Source organism: Paramisgurnus dabryanus, chromosome 4 (genome assembly GCF_030506205.2).
Source record: "Paramisgurnus dabryanus chromosome 4, PD_genome_1.1, whole genome shotgun sequence".
Lineage (NCBI taxonomy): Eukaryota > Metazoa > Chordata > Actinopteri > Cypriniformes > Cobitidae > Paramisgurnus > Paramisgurnus dabryanus.
Genome location: NC_133340.1, coordinates 2144345 through 2169985, shown reverse-complemented (window position 1 = coordinate 2169985; position 25641 = coordinate 2144345). Strand labels below are relative to the sequence as shown.

Genomic DNA, 25641 nt, shown 5'->3' with positions numbered 1-25641 from the left:
CCCAAGCAGCTGGGAAATGAGATTTTAGCATGTAGGCAACAGTGAGTCTGTACAGGCAGAAATGAGCTGTCTCTTGGAGAGCTTGATGGATGTATAGGATGTGCTTTGTTTATAGCAAAGCCTAATGTAATGGGTAATGTCTGGCTTATGGGTTGGTCTCATCTAATGGTTTAAAAAAACAAGGGCTGCAATAAAGATTGTAGGTTTGAATCTAAATCCAAACCTACATACAGTACATTTACTGTATGCATTTGGCACACGCTCTTCCCAAAGTCCATGCGTTTCCTGGGATTGCAACCCATTACTCTGCAAACATCAAATTTTGGAGCTTTAGGAGCACTGTAGTTGCTTTTGGCTGACCTTCGATCAAATGTGCAGTAATGGGTTGTTGTTAAAGGTTAGCACTTAGACAGAAGGTTGCTCCAGGGGATTAGCCCTATAGTAATTGTGCTGTTGCTTGCTTTGGATAAAATAGTCTGCTAAACGGCAAATTAGTTGTAAAGTGCCCCATTGTAAAGTGCCCCGCTGTAACTTCCCCTTTCATTAGCCAAAGCCTGGAAGACCCAAGACCTCAGGGCTTCCCATCTACGGCTAATGAAGCATGTCAGTCTTACCATGATTTTTCCCAATTGATCTAATCCTCTTGGCGCTAAACTTCAGAACAGGTGGTTCCTGTATTTAGACTGACATAAGTGCTTGTTGTAAGAAGACGTAAGAAGTTTTCTGGCAGATTTAGATGCCCATTCGAAGCTTATGTGTCCATCTGCTTGTCAAGATGGTCTCTTCCTATGGAATTAGACCTAACAGGCCAATCTGAGGTCTTTGGGTCTTAAAAAAATGTAATCTGATGGGTTTATTGGGTGTATTGTCCAATAAAAGTGTGGCATATTGGCAATTATTGTAAATGAAATAAAATCACATAATTATAATTTTTACAAAAAGCAAATAAACGGAAAACGTACATGCAATGTTTTTGTAGCTCACCTTGTTGAATTTTGCATAAGGTGATGGTTTCAAGGGAACACACATACTGATAAAATGTATGAATGAACTTGAATGCACTGTAAGTTGCTTTGGATAAAAGCGTCTGCCAAATGCATAAAATGTTAATGTAACACACATCCTTGAAATCATACAAAGACTTTAAATTACTAAAATGGACATAAAAAATGAATATCAGATTTTTCCATAAATAAAGTGCTATAAAACTTAGTTTTGGTAAACCATTCTCTGCAAGCGTGTGAAAAAATAGGTAATTGAAATTTGGCTTCCGTTATGATGTCAGAAGGGGATATTGTTATAATAATATTGCCCCTTAATCTGCACTATCCAACCATGGCATTGCCATTTAGTTCACAGAGAGAGAGAAAGAGAGAAAAAAATAAATGACAGCCCAATTGAGTTTCAATTTTAACAAACCACCATCATTGTGTGAGTGTTTGCATTTCATCAGCTCATTTGCATGTAAAGGACATTTAAAATGGCACATTATAACAATTTTAACATGCTATAATAAAATATCTATATGGTATTTTGAGTTAAAACTTCACATATGTACTCTGGGGAGTCCAAAGATTTAATTCATATCTTTAAAAAGTCTTGTGAAATGCCCCTTTTAACATAGTATTTCAAAACCAAAAAGCATTGAAAATGAAAAGCCAGCAAACGAAAGGCATCATTTTAAATAAAAAGCATGAACAAAATGTTAGATCACTTGAAATACGAACTGTTGATATCCTTAAAAAAAAGTGTTAGGAACATGAAGTCCATCAAAGTGGTTTAAATTGTTGATAGGAGGTTTTGTACTGTAAAGAGTTTGTTTGGGTCATGCAGTTTGTTTGTGCAAATCCCCACCATAATGCCATAATGTTATTGAATTATACTCTGTGTGTGTGTGTCATTGTACTGTAATGATCCATTGTTAAAGGCCCCCTCCGAGTTAAAACAAGTCCCCCGTCTTACCACAAAGCATCGCCAAACTACTTATAACCTCACCAAACTGTTTACCTAACCTTGCAATGAAAGCCTGCTGTAGATTGTTAGTAAGCACAGCGCAATATATCTCATGTCGGCTCGATTGCATACAATTGGAATTGGTTTTGGAAAAGAATCTTTTCTCTCGTCCTTGTGTGAGACCCAGATGTGCAGAGGCAGAACCAGAGTGAGAGGGATCTGTTGAAATGGGGTGTTAGTTGGTCACCATTTAACATGGCAGAGTGGGTTCAGTGTGACGTCAGACTAGTTATGCTGTTTATGCAAGACTTGGCGCTCTGGAGAGAGAGAGAGAGAGAGAGAGAGAGAGAGAGAGAGAGAGAGAGAGAGAGAGAGAGAGAGAGAGAGGTGTGAAACAGATGGGATTTTTAGGGGAGGGGGAATAGTTCCAGATAAATGCACATGGTTATGTACAGTATGTATGTACTACATGAAAGGAAAGGCTTTAAATAGGTCAATGTGTTTTTTTATTGCCAGCTTTTGGAAAATTAAGGGAAAGTTTAATTCAGATTTGTATTTTTTTAAGAAATATGAGGGCAAGCTGCCATTCGTGTGTGTGTACTGTGTTTCCTTCAAGAGGAAATATTGCATCGGGTGAGATGAGTATAGACAGGGGCGTCATGCACCAATTTTTGGGGGGCACAGTGTGCACAGCTTACAGAAATGTGTGCATACATAGTGATGGTTGTTTTCAAAGCACTACTTCATGAGGCTTCGAAACATTTACAAATTTTTTGTTTCGAATCAGTGGTTCGGAGCGTGTTTCAAACTGGCCCAAGTCACGTGATTTTAGCAAACGAGGCTTCATTACGTCATAACTGTTTCGAAACGTTTCGAAAATCCGATGGTTCATCACTAGGGGGAGTTGATCACAAATGACCAGTGTCTAATATGTTTAGGTGAACTCGGGTCAGTTTTATTATGAAAGTTCATAAAACATTTGTCCGATCTGACTAATAACACTACTATTTTGTCTACTTTTTGTTTATAGACAGATTTAATGACAAAAATGTGCATTATTAAAATGGTAGCTAGTTTTAATGATTTGTTTGCCCCAAATAAAACTAAAACACATAATACACTTTTAACTATGTCTTAATTAAGTTAAATATTTTTTTAAACATATTTTAATAAAAATCTTCCTATTATTTTGTAAAAAAAGTGTAAAATGTTTGGACATATCTGCTTTTACACTCTTTTGACCAGCAGGGGTCGCCAGCGTGTGTGGTGTTTCGAACTGCTTTGAAAAACTGAATCAATTTGAATGAATTGCTTCGAAGCTTCGAAAAGCTTTGTTTCTCCCATCATGCATACACGGACATCAAATGAAATATTATAGAGCTTTCAGTCTTTTCCATGGCACTATTTTGAGCCTTCCTGCCTTCATGACAAAAACCTCCAAAATAAAAGTGTTGACTAACTTTCATATCAAATACTATTCAATCGGAATAATGACATATTGGCATCGTATTTACATCTGGAATGGCATGTTTTGTTTATTTACGTTTTGTTAAATGACTTTTTAAATTGTGTCAATGCATTTTGCACAACAACTGCATAATCCTATACAATGAATGTAATTTTAAATCCATAAAGTTTATAAACAACGAAAATTATCTAACGTGAATTCTGGCGAACTTTGCCGTTGTACCAAGAAGATGAATCTAGAAATCTCTACTAATATAACGTTGGGACAGTCCAATTTTAAACCATAAAGTTTCTACACAGATGAGGTTAACTGTACAATACCGTACTGGGGTTTGGAATTGTTGTGAGAGTTTCTTACACGTTTTAATTCCTCAGATAGCAAAATGCAGCAGCAACAGCAAAGAGCTCGTGAACGCGCTCAGACGTTGATGACGTCAGCGACTGCGCTGAATGCAGCGCCTGCCGCCAGAAGTAATGTAACACGATCAAAACACGATCAAAACACTATCAAAACGGCGAAAATCTCCGATAAGTGACAAGGATTCAGCACAGAATTAATAATATTGTGCATGGTAAACAGATTAAAAGACAAATAACAGATTAATGGGCGCTTCTTTGATTTTGATGCTCAAAAAACCAAGGGGGCAACTGCCCCCTCAGTTTGAATGGGCATGACGCCCCTGAGTATAGACGATGAGTAAGTGGAAGCTTGCCCTCTAGAAATAAACTAAATTAAATGAGGACTAAAGTTATTCAATTAGAAAATACACATATTCATTGGTAAGTAGTTTTATTGAAGTAATTGAGAATATAAGCAGTCGATTTTTACTGGAATGAAATATCCATGCAGAACTCAATTTTAAAACGTTAGGACCTTTTCAGACCATTCAACACATTCTGAGGGGCTATAAGTGCATTAAGGTCTTTGTATTAGGTATTAGATGAATGTTTTCAGCAGATCTGAATATTTTTAGCTGTCTCCAATGTTTTTATTTCACAGATAATATCTCTATAATATAGCAGTTATTTCTCCATCCTACTTTTAGTGTAAATGGAGAGCAAATGGATGCTTTTGCTCAAGTCGTCTCCAATATTTCTTTTAAAAACATATAACGAAATTTTGTTGTGAATTATTTCTCTCTCTCTTTCTCTCTGCACTAAATGGCTGTGCTGTGGTTGGATAGTGCAGATTAAGGGGTGGTATTATCATAATAAGAGCTCCTTATGACATCATAGCAGCTATATCACCCTGTAGCCCAAGACAGCTTGCCCACTGAAGCTAAGCAGGGCTGAGCCTGGTCAGTACTTGGATGGGGGACCACCTGGGAAAACCAGGTTGCTTCTGGTAGAAGTGTTAGTGAAACCAGCAGGGGGTGCTCACCCTGCGGTCTGTGTGGGTCCTAACATCCCAGTATAGTGATGGGGACACTACACTGTCAAAAAGCACCGTCTTTCGGATGAGACGTTAAACCGAGGTCCTGACTCTCTGTGGTCGTTAAAAATCCCAGGATGGCATATGGCTGTATTAAGTAAGGGATAATGTAGAGGCAGCCGGTAGTTATTGGGAAATAAGCCCCGACAGTGTGATCAGGATCCGACGCGAAGCGGAGGGTCTTGTATCACACTGAAGGGGCTTATTTCCCAATAACTACCGGCTGCCTCTACATTATCCCGCTTATTACACGGCTACTTGCCACATAAGAAAAAAAAACTGGACACAATATGAATTTGAAAAATTTTATTGGCATATTTGTTTTAAATTAACATTTTTATCCTTCCGCAAAACTTTGCACAGATGCATAAAATGATCGTAATACCTTATTAAGATCCTCTGCTTCATACTTGTCTGTCTCCATTTTTTTCTCTTTAGCCAGTCTTTGAGAAGTTTTAATGCCCATTCTGTATTTTTTGTGTGTTGGCTTCGTAGCTGTCATGCTCTATTTTGTCAAGTTCAGTCTCAGTAAGCTGCCTGTGTCTTGTCGTGGTTGTCGAGTGTTTGTCACAAGATGGCGCCAAACAGACCGTAATCTTTATTGATCTTTATTGGCGCGGAGCGATTTTACTCGTGCAAGTAGTCCGGCTATGCGTTATTATTTTGGAGCGGTTATTATTTGAAAAGAACGAACCTGCAAATGTCTCAACTGACCAATCAGAATCAAGCATTCCAGAGAGCCGTGTAATAAGGCTCAGTAATGTTAAAATAGTAACAAACACAAAAAGAACCTTGATAAAATCGTGAAATTGTGATGTTTCCTAAAACAACCGTGATATGATATTTTGCCCATATCGCCCACCCCTATGCTACGGTTTTGGTTTAGCTTTTGGTTTTCTAAAAACTACAACAAATTCAAATACATTAAAAAACTACTTCCATGCACCAAGAGCTGTTAGTTGAAATACATAAATCCAACAACACAGGCACACAAAAACAATTCTTCAAAAACTTTTTTCTATGAAGAGCGTTTCTTGAGTGCTAACTTGTAACTGAACTAGAGAGATTATGCAGAGCAGTCTGGTGACTACAGTAATTAACAAGTCAGTATACATGTCATTAAATGGAAAGACGAGTAAATATACAGAAGGTCACACATAACTCCTGGAGTCACACTCATACATCAGCATAGCTGTTGTTGTGTGTGAGCTTTCCTGACCTCCCTTCCAAACATCACACAGTTGGTCAGCATACGGTTTGATTTTCATCTGTTGATGTTTTCTTGATTCGCTGCCTGCACACTGAGCTTTCATCACCAATGACTGGATACATTTACAATATTCAAAACAACACCGTATTTGCATAGAGACCAGCATGTCTAAGGATGCCCATTCCAGGAAACATCTAAATTCAGATTTAAATTTAGCTCATACGGTACAGTCACATTTCATTCTGGTTTACTTTTTTGCTCTTTCATTCTCTTTCTGTCTCTTTCTGTATATTCAGTGGGATCCATGATCAACAATAATGTAGATTTGATTACTAGATCAAAAGCCGAGTTCGATTGCCCCCCCTTACCCCATTAGGCTCTGTTCACATTATATTATCATAATATTATTTGGGTCCGAACCGCGGTACGCTTCTGTCATCCAGATGTAGCGGTGTACTTATGTTGCAGTGGCTATAGCCCAGCGTATAGTCTGTTTTTTTACGTGTGCGTGAACGAACGTGCATGTTCGAACGCATAGCCTTGCAAAGTTTATTTGACTCCTGCGTGTAGACAGATGTTCGATGCATGAGCACTGCGACAAAATACAATGCATCTCCTGGCCTTTATACTGCATTCTCCTGTATGCTCATGTCCGACTTACTGTAAGTGCGGTTACAAAAATCCACATACAGTGCTCGCATACATTTCTGATAATGAAATGTACGCGGACCCTTGCACATGCATAAAAATGGGACTTTACTTCTAGCCAATATGGAGTTGTTCGCATCCCTTTTTGTTCTTTACTTTAACCTTTTGTTTTGTCATCAAAGAATAAATATAGGAACCCACTTGCGCCTGTCTTCTGCAAAAGTAATACAATTGTACCAAAAAAGAGGACTGTCTGCCGAAGTTTGCCAAGGCAAGCAGAAACGACAAGAAATTGTGCTTACAATGCATCACTCCCACTTCTTACCAGTGTAAATTGGCACGCACTTGCATCATTAATCGCAGTTCACTTTCGCAATTTACTGCGATTGCATTTATATCAGCAGCAAACCAGAGAACCCTACCCCAAACCACTTGTTTTAGGCGGACTTGGGTGCGGTTCATGCGTCCGCACCTGAGTTTGGAAAATAGTGTTTACATCATCCAAAAAAAAAAAAAACTGTTGATGTCAAAACCAAAAAGTGCTAGTTTGAAACCCCCTAAGAAGGACTTGGGAAACTGCTTAGCCATCATGGTGCATATTTTATAATTCATAAGAATTGAACCAAAACAAGAACTTTTCACAAGAACCGCACCCCATGCCACCTTTTCAGGCGGACTTGGGTGTGGTTTGCAGGTGTGCATCTGAGTTTGAAAAATAGTGTTTACATCATAAAAAAAAAACGTAGACGTCAAAACCAAAAAGTGCTAGTTTGAAACCCCCCTAAGAAGGACTTGAGGAACTGCTTAGCCATCATGGTGCATATTTTATAATTCATAAGAAAAAAAAACATAACAAGCACTGTCCACAAGAACCGCACCCCATACCACCTTTTTTGGCAGACTTAAGCGCGGTTTGCACGTGTGCACCTGAGTTTGGAAAATAGTGTTCACGTCAAAAAATAAATAAAAAAAATAAATAAATGAACAAATGAACTCTGATGTAGAAATCAAAAAGTGCCGGTGTAAACCCCTCTAAGAGGGACTTGGGGAACTGCTTAGCCAGCAGTGGTGCAATTTTTAATAATTCAACAGAGAACTTACCCCATACCACCTTTTCAGGCGGACTTGGGTGTGGTTTGCGGGTGTGCATCTGAGTTTGAAAAATAGTGTTCACATCATCAAAAAAAAAAAAAAAAACCGTTGACGTCAAAACCAAAAAGTGCTAGTTTGAAACCCCCTTAAGAAGGACTTGGGAAACTGCTTAGCCATCATGGTGCATATTTTATAATTCATAAGAATTGAACCAAAACAAGAACTTTTCACAAGAACCGCACCCCATACCACCTTTTTTAGGTAGACTTGGGTGTGGTTTGCGGTTGTGCACCTGAATTTGGAAAATAGTGTTCACGTCATTAAAAAAACAAACTCTGACTTCAAAACCAAAAAGAGGGACTTGGGGAACCGCTTAGCCATCAGTGGTTCCATTATTTTTTTTATAATTCTTCAGAAAATATAAAAAAGTTATATAGGAACCATAATACTGAAGAACAGGTCAACACAAAAATCTTTCACAAAAAAATAAGAAAGAGATGAACATGTCCTGTAACGCAGCGGGAGATTGAAGGTCTGGGGTCAGAAAAGAGACATAAATTACAGTGAGAGAAACCAAAACAGACTTCTAACAACAGTGACCTGAGCTTAATCACTACTCTGTGTGTGTGTGTGTGTGTGTGTGTGTGTGTGTGTGTGTGTGTGTGTGTGCGTGCGTGCGTGCGTGTGTGTGTTTTTCATGGGTGGGAGTTTGTGAGGGATTGACTGTATGTTCATGAACAGTGAGTACTTCAGTGCGTCTGTGTGAAGGGAAGGTCAGTAAGGTGGAAAGTTAATATCTGTCAGATGTGAAGAGCTGCTCTGTGGGGAAGGATCTACGCAGGGTTGTGTTGAGCATTTGGTAAGGATTTAATCTCCGTGGAACTTCAGTCCATTAGGTTTAAACTCCATGAATGCTTTTTTAAGGGAGTCCAATGTTGACCCAAAGAGCAACCTTGGAAAGTACAAGTTTAACTGAATGTAGTTTTGTATATAGCCTTTGCAACGTCTTATAATTGATTCGGACAGCATTGATGTTACATCGACACACTGTGTAGACCACAGCGGGACATCAAAGTCTTACAAAAGTTATTGTATGCATAACAATTTGTGAAAAGTAAATAAAAATGAAATCCACACGGTTGTGCAAATAATTATTATTACAGCAGTATGATTTCTAATAAGTTTCAGTGTAAGGAAATATGACCTTTAGTACTAAAAAGTAAAAATTTTGCAAATATGAATAGTCCTTAATATTACGTCTTTCATTTTTCTTTAAGGTTTAAGTAATAAAGAGTAAATGTTTTGGACTTGACTTTAATAGCTTTTTAACATCTGAACTCTGGTTTGATATCTTCAGGGATCTGCTTTGAAACTTGTCAGTGCTTTTATCAAAGGCGAACACAGACAAAGATCTTAAACCTGGCATTTGTTTGACATTTTTCTGACTGATTCACCAACCGTGCCGGTCGTTCTCCAGCAAAGCTCAAAAAGAGTTTGGGCGGGGACCGATCCTGGAGGAGCATGAAAGGGTAACAGCTGTCCGGATCAAATTTTACAGTTTTATTTGTTGTGTTAACATGCAGCACGGCATCACATAGGGTGTTGGAGGTAAAAAATGTGAGGAATGAATGGATTAGGATGCAGAGGTTGGAATGGTTAGGGTGGACGGATATCGGGCGAGGTTCTCCTGTGGGGTCGGAGGTATGAATTCGGCCTGGCTTCATTGTTTGTTGAATTTAAAGGAGACATGTCACAATAATTTTTTAAGATGTCTAATAAATCTTTGGTGTCCCCAGAGCACATATCTAAAGTTTTAGCTCAAAATACCATATAGATAATTTATTATAACATGTTAAAATTGCCACTTTGTAGGTGTGTCCTTTTAAATGCAAATGAGCTGATGACATGCAAAACTGATCACAATGATGGTGGTTTGATGCAATTGAAACTAAATGGCAGTGCTGTGGTTGGATAGTGTAGATTAAGGGGTGGTATTATTATAATAAGAGCTCCTTATGACATCATAAGGAGAGCCAAATTTCAATGACCTATTTTTTCATATGCTTGTAGAGAATGGTTTACCAAAACTAAGTTACTGGGTTGATCTTTTTCACATTTTCTATGTTGATAGAAGCACTGGGAACCCAACTATAGCACTTAAACACAGAAAAAGTCAGATTTTCATGCCATGGCCCCTTTAAATGACACCTAATTTTATGTGCTGTTTTTGTTCACGTGACCCTTAGTGATGTTTTTCAGCACATGTCTCTTTCCTCTTCGGCCTCATTTGTTATTGATGGTGATGTGTGACATGTAATTTCCTGATGGAGTCTGGTGTGGGTGTTTACGATAATAGAGATATTAGGATACTGTGCTGTGGCCTCACACGTTAAAGTCAGACATACTTGCTTTTCAGTTAATAGATTTGTTAGAACACACACACACACACACACACTCACACACACACACACACACACACACACACACACACACACACACACAGTCACATCAACATGGTTCAACATCATGTGATGCTTTATGGGTATTGTAACCAGATGGCGTCTTGCTTAATAACTCTGTAAAGCTGTGAGGTCTTGCACTAGTTGCCATTTAGTCAGTGGGACATTTGGCAAATCCAAATCTTAAGCCAGCACTACAAAAAATCTTTGTACCGTACTAATTTTCCCTATATTTTTCTTGTTTACTCAATTTTCGGACCAAGTATTTTACCTGACTTAATTTACTGATTAATGTCTGAGTTATTTTATCTTCAGTACAAAAAATCAGATGAGCCAACTTAAAATAACTAATCGATCAACAAATTTCTCATTTGGTCAACTAGGACCTTCAATACAAATAAATTCCAAAGATTACATTTTTATTTAACTTTTACATAATATTTCAGTTATATTATATACACTGTCGTTAAGAGAGACCAAAATATTTGTCTCTAATATTTGTAAACTGCTCAAGGTGTTTATGTTGAATGCATGTTTATGCTTTTTCACATCACTGCATCATTCACAGTGACTTCAAAACTGAACACACAAACCTCAAGCATCATTTACTATAAAACAAATACAGCCAGCAAACACTAAAGCAGTCATCTTTTTAAATAAGTTAAAATAAATAAGTTTTATAACATGATGCAATGCATGCTGAGAACTTACAAACCCTTGTTTACTTTTAAAATAGTTTGTTCAGGTTTGGCAAGTTGAGCAAACTTTTTGATATATTTTGGACATAAACTTAAGTTTTTAAGTCCACTGAACAAAATAATCTTTGTTAGCAACATGTTGACGGCTAATCTTATTCACTATGTAATTCATAATTGACGACAGGCTTTTCCCCGTCAGCATTTTTCATGATTTTCACAAAAGTTTAATGCCTCCCAGAAAATGCTCTTCTTTAAATATAAAAACATACAATATATCAAAAAATGAACAGACCTCTGCTTTTCATCCTACCTTCATTAGTTCTCTTTTTATTATGTCTCAAATATGGGTAGGTTTCTTCAAAAGCACCAAATTTTGAGCAAAAAGCTGAGATAATTCCATTTTTGTAAAGGACTTTTGATAGAGATCAGATGCAGAGGGATCCTTAAAACATAAACGGACATACAGCTGTTTGCCATAGGGCGATACTTCCAAGTTTGATACGTTTCGGAAGTGCGCCACCTGCGAATAATAGCGGTATTGCGGTTTGACGAGATAACTCGTTAATGGCGGTGAAAGAGTTAAAAATAATGCACACCCAAGGTGGTAATGCGGCACAACTCGAAGCTGCTCTTAGTAACTTGCGTTGGTCATCATGGAAATCAGCTGTTCCGGCTGTGTTATTAAATTTGTGCTTTTTTAGTAAATAACCCGCAGATACTCCCATCGGCGCTTTTTTGGAATTGCGCTGTCACGCTAATTCGCCCTGTATAGTAAATCTGGCCCTAAACCTATATTCTTGATATTTTTTAAACTGTAATTCTCTGTAGATGTCTATATACCCGGGCCGTGACTCCCGTTTGTGTGCAAGCGCTTCGGATGTGTGAGGAAGATTGCTTTTGAGTCTTGTCGCTCTTAGTAATCCGAACTTTATCTCTTTTAGTAACTCTTTTAACATCAAGCAAGTCCTGCACTTTATTTTCTAATCCCTGCATGTTTTAAAACCAAAACCAAAATGTGACCAGTCACGGAAAGTAGGGACACAAGTCGGATCTGGGCATTTTGAGTTATTCACAGATTCTGAAAGTGCAGTTTCTAAGCTTTCCAACGATGTGTAACACATGGAAATCTGATAAGATTTGGAGAAGTTGTGGCCATTTGAATATAGGAACTCAGAAATACTCAAACCGAGAAAATCGAGACGAAAGGGACTCTTCTTTTCAGCTGGGGGAGACAATAGGGCTCATTTACATCTCATTTAGCTAAGCCATGCCCCCTGTAAAACCCTTTTTGAGATGTTCTAGCACCATATGTAGTATTTTATGACCAAATGACAACCCGCAAAAATAAACATGACTCTTTTACCTTTGTGGGGATCACAAGTCGAATCCAGTCTGTTTCAGATTATCCAATGACCATATTTGTCCACAAATGCGTATAATCCGTGAAATATAGATTGTTTACATCAGATTTCGCATGAATGTCTGGTAATACAATATAATATATAATCTGAAGACTATTTAAATCGTAACATGTAAGGGTATATGAGCGTACACTCCGTTAAACACATGAACCCGCCTTCAAAGTTTGTATTTAAAATAGGGAAGTAGTATAATAGATCATCCAAACAGCGCCGTCGAAAACGTGACATCCTTTAGAGATGTTACCAATGGCTCGCTCGTTCCTCCATCAGCCAATGACTTCATGGAAAATATTGATAGACAAAACATGTAGCCAATTATATGAAGAATACAACTATATCTGTGTAACTTCTGTGTGTTTGGACTCATGCTGCGCTGCAAGAACTGACATACAGATGACGTCAAAGTACCGCGAGAGCGAGTCGAAATTAAACTACTCCGTAAGATTTCTTGAAGAGCTCTCGCGGTACTTTGACGTCATCCGACCGCGGCGCCGCATAAAGTCAGTGACGCGGCTGACGTACGATGCGGCTGACTGTTATTTGTTCCGCCCCAGCTTCTTTTATTTTTCTTTTGTTTTGTGCGCCCGAGCTTTACAGTCTGGGGAGACGCAGGCTATAAGTTTGAAAAAAAAAAAAAAACTTAGCAAACATGTCTGAGGAACAGGGCAGCGCGTCACTACAGTCACGTGACTTCACGCTCGAGCCGGAAGAGAAGACAATGCTGAATAAAGTCGTAATTCTGCTATTTTTGGACCAAACTGTATTTTCGATGCATCAACACAATCTTACTGACCCACTGATGTCACATGGACTACTTTGATGATGTTTTTATTAACTTTCTGGACATGGAAACCATACATAGATTTTCAATGAAGGGGAAAGCTCTCGGACTAAATCTAACGATAAAACATCTTAAACTGTGTTCCGAAGATGAACGGAGGTCTTCCGAGTTTAGAACGACATAAGGGTGAGTCATTAATTACATTATTTTCATTTTTGGGCGAACTATCCTTATTTAGTAGTCACGCTGTTCCCTTTGGGGGCGGAGGCGAAAACACAAGCTTATACAGTATGTAAATATACACACAGACAATGACGCCCCCCGCTGCACGCTAGAATCTCCAGAAAAACAAGCCTATTTTAACCGCAAAATGTACGCTTTTAAATATACAAAAACTGCTATCTCAAACATGGAGAGGCTTCTTCGTGATCTCAACTAACAGATTCTGCAATAAAACGAAAATCACAAATTTCGAAAAAAAAACTTTGTTTCTCATTTTCTCGAAACTTGTGCTGGCGACTTGAGTCCCTGGTTTCCGTGACGGGTCACAAATGTCAGATGCACAAGGGGATGGACACGCATTTTTGTATTAGATTAAGCATTTAGGACGGTACACCTCTCAGAAAACATACAAATAAAGATCATTCAGTGACCATTTAGAGCTTTGGATTGGCTAGACAAAAGCTTAAGGTTCTTATTATTATGAAAACGTCAGACTTCAGCAGGGGTCACGTCTAAAGGGGGTTGCACACCGGACGAGAAGTGCTGGTTCTAGGACAACTCGGAGCTATCGTACACCGGAAGTTGACATTAAATAGCGCGAGCTTAGTCGGATAGCGTCTACTTCAAAATGCTAAATATACCTTAGTAGCCAATGTTAATCGCTAACGATTTGGGACACATATTATATTATTTAATGTTAAACTGATTTGAGCACCGTTCAGAGTCACAGCATATAGCCGCTGGTGTGCGTACATTCATAGAAAGTAATGTGTTCTGGTTTTAGATTTATGGCGCGACGGAGCATGGCGCTTCTCGTCCATTGTGCGACCCCCGGTGTCCGGCTGCGTCTTAACTATGGGCTAGACCAAGGGTCAACAAAAAATTGTGTGTTGCGTTAATTGCACGTTAATAAAATTAGTGGCGTTAAAATGAATTTGCGTTAACTTGTATATTTTGACGTTTATATAAACTTCTGACTTCTGTGTCTTTTTCCACACTTTCCTTAATAACTACTGCTTCTTCATTCCTTCTTTTTCTCTTCTTTCTTTTCTGCTGCCTTCAGTTTGGATGTACGGACTTCAGGACAGTCCGAGCAAGTGTGAAGCCTCAGGTATATATGCTTTATATGTACAGTATGTGTTTGTTTGCACTTTTAAGTTCAAGCACTTTTGTCTGGTCTTTCATTTCATCATTTACATACATTTATTCCCACTTCCCAAAATCGACTTCATTGTCTTTCCTCGTAATGTTAATACGGCTAAACAAGAAAGCCAATACAGTAGATCTTGAATACTCACTTTGTATAAACTATTTGCATGCAATTGTCTCAATGTTCTTCTTCCTCTTCTGAGGAAATTCTACCAACTACGGCCTGCAGATACTGTAAACACTTCAGAAAGGAATGCTCTCGGTTTTTCGGAAGAAAATGCTGACACTCACAGTTATACGACCCATATCCGTCATGCTTCTCACACACGCCCTTCATAATTGGTCTATTTACGGGAAAATAGAGGAAAACATTGATTCTGCATCATTTAGCATTTTCTAAATGTTTAATTCATGCTAAAACCATCCAAAGAAAGATGCTGAACTGATGCTGAAGGAAACCTGTAAGATACACAGCATGTGTTTTGACACTTTTGTTCCTTTAGAAAGCTGTGAAGTATTTGCAACATTGGCACAAACTGCAGTGAATGTGAACAGATTATTTCACAGTTCACTTCAGTACAGCCACAAGCATTGGGTTGAGCAATATGTTGCTGGGTTAGCATGACACAACGTTGTGGAGTTATCGTCCCTGGTGGTAATTGTGACAAAATACAGAGCGCATGGTTTCTCCTCTCATCTACCATCAACTCTTCTTAACATCCTAAGTTTTCAGAGAAATTCTTAATTAAATGGATGTAAATTCTGCTGGATGTGAAGTCGTTGATACATATGTTTACATTGCTAAGGGTGCAGTGCAGTGATACAGACACTGCATCCAAAATATTATCATGCAATATAGTAGGCTAAAATGGAATTCATAGTTTTCAAAAAACAGGAGGCGAAAAGTACCCTGATGGCCTGCTACTTCGGGCAAGATCTTCATTTGATGGACGCTTTACTATCCCATGAGCCCTCGGGAGAGGAATTATCCAAAGAAGAAGGAGAGGCTTAGAAGTTAATGACTAACTTGTTGTTACGATGATGTATGTTACGTGATGTATCAAAATGGCGGATGTAGTATATCCGAATTCATTCATACTATCCATATTCATGCTATTTAGTACTTACTGTTTTAACGGTCGAAGAGTAGGTACTAGGGTTGTGCCGATAGACGATACTATAATGAATCGACAGTCGTGCGACATATGGCCGATTGTAGGCTTTCATGATGAAAGTTGGCGATAGTAATTTTTAATGATCATCGTAGTTTCACATCAACATGCACTTGGCGTTCTTTTCTACGCATGAGAGGGTTTGTGGGCTTTACTTTGCTCAAAAGAGCTGGTAACGCGGGGGGATTCCTTTTTTTTGCATGCACCGGGACTTGTAAACTTTGTTTATACTCGCGCTTTGGTCCGCAACGCGAGCTTCCGCTAAACGCGCATGTCTCAACAAACAGACGAGGCGCTGACGCGCTCGTTGTTGCGCTATTTTTTTTAAATGACAGGGGGTGACGCGAGCAATCGAGTCAAAAACAAACACAAAGAAGATAGAAGTCTATTGCTGGAACAACCCTGGTGCTTGTAACATGTTTAACCTCCTAAGACCTGGATGTCCACATACGTGGACATTAGGCCTACAAGATTAATTGTTTTTAAACCAAAATCGCGATTTGAAGATTTGATTTTCGATTCCGAACTATCAAGTGTAACAATAATCTAGTAGGCTATGCAGTTTTTGACAGTTTGCTTCATGCGCTTTTTATGTTTGATGCAGTTTAACCAATAGAGGGCATTGTAACACTGGTGCTGACTGAACGACAAATAACGGCATTTAGAAAACATGAGCGCGAGCAGCAGTTCAACTTCCCAACAAAGTGTAGGGCCCTATTCCGCAATGCGGAAAACACGGGCGGAATCGCGAAATCCAAGCCTAAAAATGTAATTAACTGCAGAATGTCATGGAATTTGGCAAATTTTGGATTCATTCATTTTTAAAACACATTATAACTCGTTAATCGCCAAATGAAAGGACAGAAATGCGCGGAAACATTTGCTCTAATGCGGACGCGTCAAGTATAAACAATGCTTTAGGCATGCAGAGGTTTAAACCAGCGAGTTTGTTGTTCTCGCTCCCTGGCATGCAGGAAATTTCAGAGTGCCTGGGCTTAAGATGCGCTCGGATTAATGGCATCAGTTTTAAGGTTTCGTCATGACAGTGTTGACCTTATGCAGGGTTTACACCAAACGCGTTAGAGGCGAAGTGATTTACATGTCAATGCAAAGACGCGATTCGGAATTCTTGCTGCGGGAAACGCGTGAGTTGAAAAATATGAACTTCGGTGGATTTCCGTGCCGCGTTAACCAATCAGGACCTTGCTGTAGTAGTGACGTGATTACAGGAAGCGAGCGGAGTCTTAGCGGAGCCCCTTCCCTTAACGCAAATTTCCGCGTGAATGTCTCAAATGACTAGAATTTCACATGCAGTTTTCACGCGCAAATAAAGCGAGTAAACTCACATGTTCAAGCGTCCAACTACGCACGAACAGCGCATTTTTCCGCCTCTACCGGGGCTGGTGTGAATGCACCATTAGAGTAAATCAGCTACTTTATGTCCACCAATCAAGTGACTTGTCATAAATAAGTAAAAATGAAAAAATAAATACATGAATAAACTATTGCCCCACCCCTGATTGTAACGTGTAACAGCGATCTCACTGACTGACGATAGGACGATCTTAAAATAAGGGCATATCGCCCAACACTAGTAGGTACTATATCTTAATTCAGTACCTAATGTCACAATATGCAATTTAGGATGCAATTGTTGGGTGTAGTGGTCATTTTATTTACAATAAAACACAGCTATTGACCAATCAGAATCAAGGATTGAAACTAACAGTTTTATTTTTTATACAAACATTACAACAATTTATTAAATACCTTCTCCAGTTCATTTTGAATGTTGGGTAAATAAAAGTAAATGGTTCTTAGAAAATGTGAAGTAATGTTTTAAAGATTTATGGATTTGTTTTTGTCTATAAATACAGTTATGCAATACATAGTCATGCAATTTTTAACAGTTTTTGTTTATTCTAATCTGATTTAGTAAGAGTGTATGTTTTTGTGTGTTTGACAAATGCTAACCTAACAACATCTCTGATACATCGGGTAGATCTTTCCATTTACTACTTATGTAAGAACATTTAATACATTTCTGATTCTGACTTCCAGCTTCTAGAAAACCACTCCATGAAAATGTAGAGAAAACAACCCCAAAGCTTTTTGAAGTGTTAGCTGTTTGAACATTCAAAAAACTGAAGCAATAGTTGTTAAGTTAAAATATGTTATTTGAAGTTTTAATAACAATACGCAGAAAGTCACGAACGTATAACCAGAATATAAACCAGAAACGTTTGATGTGTTATTCTTTATTTTCAACGAAGTGGCATTCCAGTTTAATGAAGTCAGGTGGTTAAAGGGGTGGGGCTAAAAAATCTTTGTGACATCAGCTAAAATCAGTGCTGTTTTAGAGGCGGAGCTTATTCACTGTAAAAAAAGGAAATGGAAAAAAAATGTTTTTTTACTTTCTCACTTTAAGTGAAAAGTTACCAATTGAAGAAAGTTTTTTTAAGTTTTTAAGCTTAATGCAAGTGAAAAATAGACAAAGTGAATTTTTCTAAAGGATGTTCGATAAATCAAATCATCTGTATAAAGCTTTATACAAGGCAGATGGGGCCAAAGCAGCTTCACGGTAATCAAAAATGAAGTGTTCCTATTTATTGCCTTGTGCGTTATAAAAATAAACTATGTTTATGTTGACTTTAAAATCCACTTTGTTCATTATAAGCAGTTGTTTTCATAGAAGAACAGAAGTTGTATAAAAAAAGTTTCTCCGTGGGTCTGCCGAACACAACAAATGAAGTCATAGATTGAGGAGAACATGTTAAAGAGATTGTCTGGCGAAAGAGAGCAAGCAAAAGAGGATGAAGGAAAGCAGCTTAAACCCCAGCTGAAATGTTTTCTACTTGTGTTTCACATAAACACGGCTTCTATCTCTCCTTCTCTCTCTTCACTCGTCCTACTCATATGTTTCTATTTAAGGTTTGGAGAGTGGTCTGCCCTGATTGGCGTTCTCCTCTCCCCCCATTTCACCCGGATGGGAGGAGAGAGAGAGAGTGAAAACTGAGTAAGGGAGCAAAAGAGAGAGAGAGAAAGGTCCGTTCTATCGCTCCACTTCCAAGTCACGTCCCCTACCGTAAGCAACTCCTGCTCTCTTTCCCGGCTATTTTCCCTTCCTACCATTCCTCCATTTTTCTTCCCAAAAACATTCACCGTATTATGGAATAACTCCACTGAGCCGTCGACTCCTTGAAACGAGTTTGTACCGCCTTGCTTATTCGTTTCCTGTTGTTCTTTTTGGCCCTTAATCCAATGCGCGTGTACCCCCGTCTGCGGCGAGGGCAAAGGTTCATCTAAATGGCCGGCCGTTGTGGAGCATGCACAGCGAGCTGGGGTTCGAGTTGCGCTAGGCTGCGTTGTGCGGATGGCGGCGTACGGGGGTCAAACCGGAGGTCGCTGGCAGGGCAGGGTCAGCGGGGGAAGTGCCGGGACGGCAGGAAGGTGGCTGACAGCTTGTTTCTTCCCCTCGTCTGCAGGGTTGGACAGCAGTGAGCCCATGGTGCTGGAGCAGTACGTGGTGGTGGCCAACTACGACCGGCAGGAGAACTCGGAAATCAGCTTGAAGGCTGGAGAAACGGTGGACGTGATCGAGAAGAGCGAAAGCGGTGAGTTACAAAAACACACAGACTGAAAAGATAATTGCATTACCACGTGGATTTTATTGACTGGTTTATATACAAACCACAAACATGCAGTTGCCTACATACACCAAATGTTTTAAGCGTCAAGCGTTCTTTGTTTTTATCCCACTTGAGGTCTTTGAAAGCTCAGCTGTTCTGGTACGTGCTTCCTCTTTGATAAATCACTCCTCCTTTAGTCTTTGTCCTTAAGATCTCCTTCTGAATCTACTGTCTGGCGCTTGGCTCCATCTGGAGGTGTCAGAAGCCCCCTCCAGTTCCTTGTAACAGGCCACATGAACTTGAGATGTTTACAAGATAGCAATGATACTTTTGTGCTTCGAAATATGTTTTATTAGACTAAGGATCAGGCGGAGATTATCAACAATAATGGAAGGAATAAAGTGGAGATGAATGTCTGATGAAACATGTTGATTTTCAATCTTTTGAACTTTGTGGTTGGTCATGCTTTCCAAATATTGCGCTATATTGGTTATCTAGCACAACCAGAGAACTAGCAATGATAAACAGGCTACCAAGACCTAGCATCCTACTTTCGGATGAAAAAATTGTCTACTATTTCCTGAGTTTTCAGTGTTTGGATAGTAAAGAGTACACAGAATGCGTTGCATGTATGTCAATAATATGCAAGTCAATCATATGGTTTAAATGTCATTGACGTGCGATTTCTTGACATAGGCAGTGTCCGAAATAGCCCCCCTTCCCCTTAATAGTGCATATACATTTTAGTGGTGTCCGAAATCAAAGTGGACATTATTGAGTGCACAGTGCACCGCATAATGAGTGAACAACCGATATATACTCACAGCTAGCCGCTAGTCGTCCATTGAGACTCACAGAATTAATTCTTGCATCTCAGTGGAAGTTGGCGCTCGCATTGCAGCGCTTCCTGTGAGCTCAAGTGTCCGAATTCACTCAATCGCTTTCATTTACTCCTTCCAGTGAATTATATTAGTGGACTAGTAAATGAAGGTATAGGTGGCTATTTCGGACACTGCCCTAGTCTTCTACTTGCTGTCTGTCATGTTGAACTTAGTTGTGTTCAAGCATATATGTTGTCACACTGAGGAAAATTTGGAATTGCATGGGACAAATAAGTTTGCTAATCCAATTTTGGTTGTCAAGACGACAAATGGGATTTTTGTAAATGATACATACACTTTGTAAATGTATCTTTTGGAATATTTTAGTGCTTGAATAACACATACATATTCGCATGGGCGTCCGAAGCAAAAAAATGTGAGTGGGTTCAGGTTTTCAGGTGTGTTTGATTAGGGTTTGAGCTAAACTTTGCGGGACAGTGGCCCTCCTGGACCAGGATTGCCCGTCCCTGCACTAGTGGGATTGATTTGACTCTGACAAGTGAACAGACATATGTGATAAATTAGAGAAAAAGTGAATGGGTTCAATATCGTTGGTCCTGTCCCACCCACATATAATGGTTCTGACGCCTATGCATAATTGTTTAAGAAAAGCCGCTAAATACCATCACAAATGAGATAATCATATTATCCAAATGCTCTTGGCACGCATTGTACATTTATCAAATGCTTTCTCTTTAAATCTGCTTAATCCCGGCCTCAGGCCATTCAGAAATACAGATTTGTTGGTAGAATCACATATGACATCATCATACCAACTTACATACCAAACTATGCCAACTATGTCGTATGAGCTTGCTGCAGATATGTTTATTTTATTGAAGTTCCCGGTTTATTTTGTGCCTGTCTTGGTGTTCTAGATTACTGTTTATGTGTTTTAAAGCTTTCAGATAAGACTGTCTGTTACCAATAGACTCGAGGCATAACAGTCTTTCTTCATAAAACCCTCGGTTTGTTCAGGCATGGCTAAACTCCAGCTGTTTTACAGTGTGGACAAAGAGTGTCAACTTAACTCCAGTTTGGAGACGATGGGCGACGTAGAAACAAGCCAGACGTAGCCAGCGTGTGAATCACAGGCATTGTGGTGACAAGAAAAATGTGTCAAAGTGAGGAGCAAATCTAAATACCAAAACCGGCAGAGACAACTAGGCCAACTCCTGGCATGAACCTTATGTCTTGCTTCGACTGCCGAATTCCTCAAATGCCCAAAGCACTTATTGAAATTAAAGATGAGGTGTGGCAGGCTGTTTTGACAGCGCTAGACGCCCATCTTCCAAAATATGATAACCAGACTTCATGGCTTCATAACTCATGCATATTTTGTGATATAGTACAAACAACTACCCTAGCATAACTGTCAAAGAACAATAATTTAAAAAAATTGTAATGTGCTTGAAATTGCATTTAACCCTTATATTATATAGTTCCGTGTTTTGATTTTTAAGTTGTCAGAAAAACCAGTTGAAATTTTGTTACTTTTTTCATTTATGCCCATGAACATGCATGCAAAGTTTGGACACGCTGATTTATGTTTTAAAGTGTACGCAAATAATTTTGTAACAATTTTGAGGTTCGCGGGTCAATTTGAGCCACAAATTTTTGTTCCAAAGCAACTGCACAGACCCAAATTAAATATATATATATATATATAAATGTATATTTTCAGTATATGTTGCTATATTGGTGTTTTACTATCCTGAAATGGGGGTAAAAAGCTTCTCCTTACACTTTTCAGTACTGAAAAAGACTTTCACACACACAGATGGTAAAAGTGAGCTATCATTTCTACCCAGTCTCACAAAATTATGTACCTATAGTCACGTAATTTTTTTATTATTTTTCGTGATACTTTCACGAATTTCCAAGTTTTTTCGTGATCGTATCACGAATATCTGTTTATGTGTCATTGTCACGTATTGGTTACTCGCTTTTCCTATTTTCGAACCATTAACGCTTCGGTTAAGGGTTAGATTTGGTGTTTGCTTTACGATTTCACTTTAAGGTGCTCTAAGCGAATTTACCTGTTTTAGGCCATAAAACATTTTTTGTTTCATACAGTGAACATCTCCTCACTATCTGCTAGCTGCCTGTCCTCTGAACACACTGTAAAAAAACTGTAGACAGCCCAGGCTCTGCAAACTGCAACAAAAACACAGTGGTCAAACCTACCACCACGAAACATAACAAAGTGTTCGAGACAATAAATGACAAGAAGGATTTGGGAGTGGGGGTTGGGCGCGTTTATGACTCGTTCAGAAAGCACGGAAGGGAGGGGGAGGGGAGGAGTTAGCTACGCTCCTTTTTGTTTGAAAACACTTTGAACGTCAACAAGAAGTGACTTCACACAGATTCGCTTAGAGCGCCTTTAAGTATTGGTTTATACTAATTTTGGCGTTAGGATTAGAGTTAGGTTTGGGTAAGGATGTCATTTTATGTAAATCTAACTCTAAACCGAAGCGAAAATGGTAAGAAATTAGGACAAAACAGTTGAGTAACAAATACGTGACAATGACACATACTGTAAACAGAAATTCGTGATACGATCATGAAAAAACGCGGAAATTCGTGACAGTAACACAAATAATGATTTTTTTTACGATTTTTTTCTGTATAGACACGATTAAATATTTGTTTATTGTGTAAATGTTGATGTTTTACTACTCTGAGAAGGGAAAAAAAGTTAGCTTTTTTCACTATTAGACCCACAGAAAATCCAGAGGTGAATACATGTGATGCCATTTGTGCCCCAAAAAACAAAAACACTAATTTATTTTCAACATTTGTTAAAACAAATATGTTAAAAAAATGCATTTTTAAAAATCATACTTTTTGATTTTAAAGGTCCCATTCTTTCTAAGTTTTTTCGTGTTTGTCATATGAAGTCCCTCCTTCAGAAATACAGATCGAGTTCTGATTGTGTAGTTTGTTTAGTGTGTTGTGATTCGATAGCAGCTTAGCTTGCCGTTAGCTTAGCTGGCGACTGACGTATTCTTGTGGGCGGAGTTTAGTCAAAAAATCTCTAAAATAGAAGTCATTCAAGCAGGAAGTAGAGGGTTGTAGTCTAAACCGGCTGTTCGCTGTAGGCTTTGAAAGGGGAATTCTGTTAAAGGAATAATCTACTCATTTTCAATATTAAAATATGTTATTACCTTAACTCGCCTGAAAAGTCCGCTCCCCTTCTCACTCTCATAATGGGAGAGGGAGGGTGTTACTGCGCCGAGTCGAAGTACTCCCAAAAGTGCTATTACGCCATAAAATATAGTTACTCTTTTAAATCCGCTTAGAAAAGCGCTATGTTTTATTTTGTACCACCAAACTTGCTCGTATAACTACTCATCTTAAATAGGAAAAACGTTGATGTGTTTGGTCACTTTTAACTTTATCTCTAAATGGTACCATTGAATGAATGGGGCTAAGCTAAATGCTATCGTAGCGTCGCAGCGCGCTCCAGCGCTTACGTGCACACACACAGATGATAGAGGGATGATTCAACAGTTCTTAGTTAAGGTAATAACATATTTTAATATTGAAAATGAGTAGACTATTCCTTTAAAGAAAATATATCGCCTGGCACTGAACTTTGAGCTTTATCATTTTACAGGTATTATTTATGCTATTATAGCAACATTACACACTAATTAGGGTTTAAAAAATGGGATCAGAAAGAAAATGGTCCTGTTCATACCTGATTCCTTGTTTTTCATAATGTGATATGTAGAGAATAGCATTGAATCCAATGCAGGTCAATTTGAGGCGACCATCAAAATTGTCACAAAAATCAAACACAATACAAGGGTTAAAGAAGCTATTGGCAGATGTTGCTCTTCTTTGGCTTCTCTTTGGTTCATGGAAAGGGATGGATGGAAAAATCCCCCTTGTCTCGAGTTTCATAATAGAGTAATGGATCCTGCAGGGCCTTGGAATCCGACAGAGAAGTTACTGTGTCACGCACCCCAAACCGTTACAAGGAGAAACCATTGTAACGCTTGCCTTAAGTATCTAATATAGAGTTGATTGCATTTACTGTATACATTTGGCAGATGCTTTTATCTAAAGTGACTTACAGATATATTTAATCAGCCTCTGTTTTCCCTTGAAAGGATCCCATGGCCAATTTTTTTATCTTGTGACAAGCTGATATTAGCCGATGCTGATATTGTCACCCATACATCTTCCATCCCAGTGTAAATTAATAATTATCATCATGTGTTATTATAGAAAAATATTATTCTAGGGAAGTTTGGTATTTTAGGTATTTCTCACTTCACTTTTTAAACAATGCTCCACTATGAAAATTCCTCCGTGTCATCGATACGGTCCTCTCCCATCCCCTCGCGTCTCTCTCCTCTGGGTCCATTCATTCACCCGGTTTCCCCCGCTCACTGAAGCAAAATCAATACAGAGGCGCTCGTGGTCTCGGGGAAGCTGGTTTGTCTTGGCTTTGCTCCCACTGGAGATCCGGTCCATAGAGACCCTTGCTGAATCTGAACCAAATATGCAGTTTTCAGTCTGTTTGAAAAGATATTTATAAACCAAGTGTCTGGGGTCTTTATTGCTTAATCTGTTTAGCTCATTTATATATTGAACGGCCAAAGAGATTGTTTTGTGTTTTAGTTAGTGTTTAGCAAGCAGTATGTCAAGAACAACTTCAAAATCAGAATCTGCTCTTAAATGCTTACACTTAAAGACTTTAAAAGTTAGAAAATGCATGTTTAAAGCTCCCACAACACACGCTGTTTCTGCTTATCTCATGTTATAGTGTTGTGACGGATTGCAGATGATACGTGCGGATCAGGACCCACGGTTTAGCTCGCATGCGATTCGCGGATTAATACGCAAATTTAAATAGGGAATGTTTATCATTTGCATGTGTTCATTAACATACATTTGGCGAATAGAGCACTGTAACGTTTTTATGTGGCGTAATTCGCTCTCTGTCTGTGTGTGCGTGCGCGTTTAAGTGCACTCAAAAGTGCACACACGGAGAGACGCGTTTCAAAAAGCTAGCAAACATAAAATCTTTCTGTTCTGTAACTGGGGTGGTACCCTCAGAGGTTCATTTTTATGTACCTTTATTGGTATACAACACATTGAAATGTTGTACCTTTTGTGGTACAATATTGTATCCTATTGTTTTAGGGGTACAAAACAGTTAACTATACCTTTAAAGGTACACAATATATCCCTAATGTATCCAAAAAGGTACAACATTTTATTTTGTTTATAATACCTGTATAGGAACCACTCCAATGACAGAAAAAGTACAGTTTTGTACCTTTTTTCTGACAGTGTATGCTGTTATTTCTCCGTGATCAAAACACAGATGTTTTAATAATAATAATCTTGCATGCAAAAACACATCCACAGAAAACAGAGATTTGGAACGACATCTGAATCGGAAATTTTGGA

At 38.7% G+C, this 25641-nt stretch overlaps 1 protein-coding gene across 3 annotated transcripts in view; it reads left to right on the top strand.

Annotated features, from left to right (window-relative positions):
• The window catches only part of sh3pxd2aa (SH3 and PX domains 2Aa), a 149137-nt gene that overhangs the window by 97862 nt on the left and 25634 nt on the right, over positions 1-25641 (top strand). For 2 of the 3 annotated variants that reach the window (XM_065295399.2, XM_065295396.2), the window contains exons 7-8: positions 14447-14494; positions 19190-19318. In XM_065295399.2, coding sequence (XP_065151471.2) covers positions 14447-14494; positions 19190-19318 — 177 coding nt within the window. The remainder of the gene's footprint in view (positions 1-14446; positions 14495-19189; positions 19319-25641) is intronic. The other variant, XM_065295397.2, reaches the window with a different exon arrangement.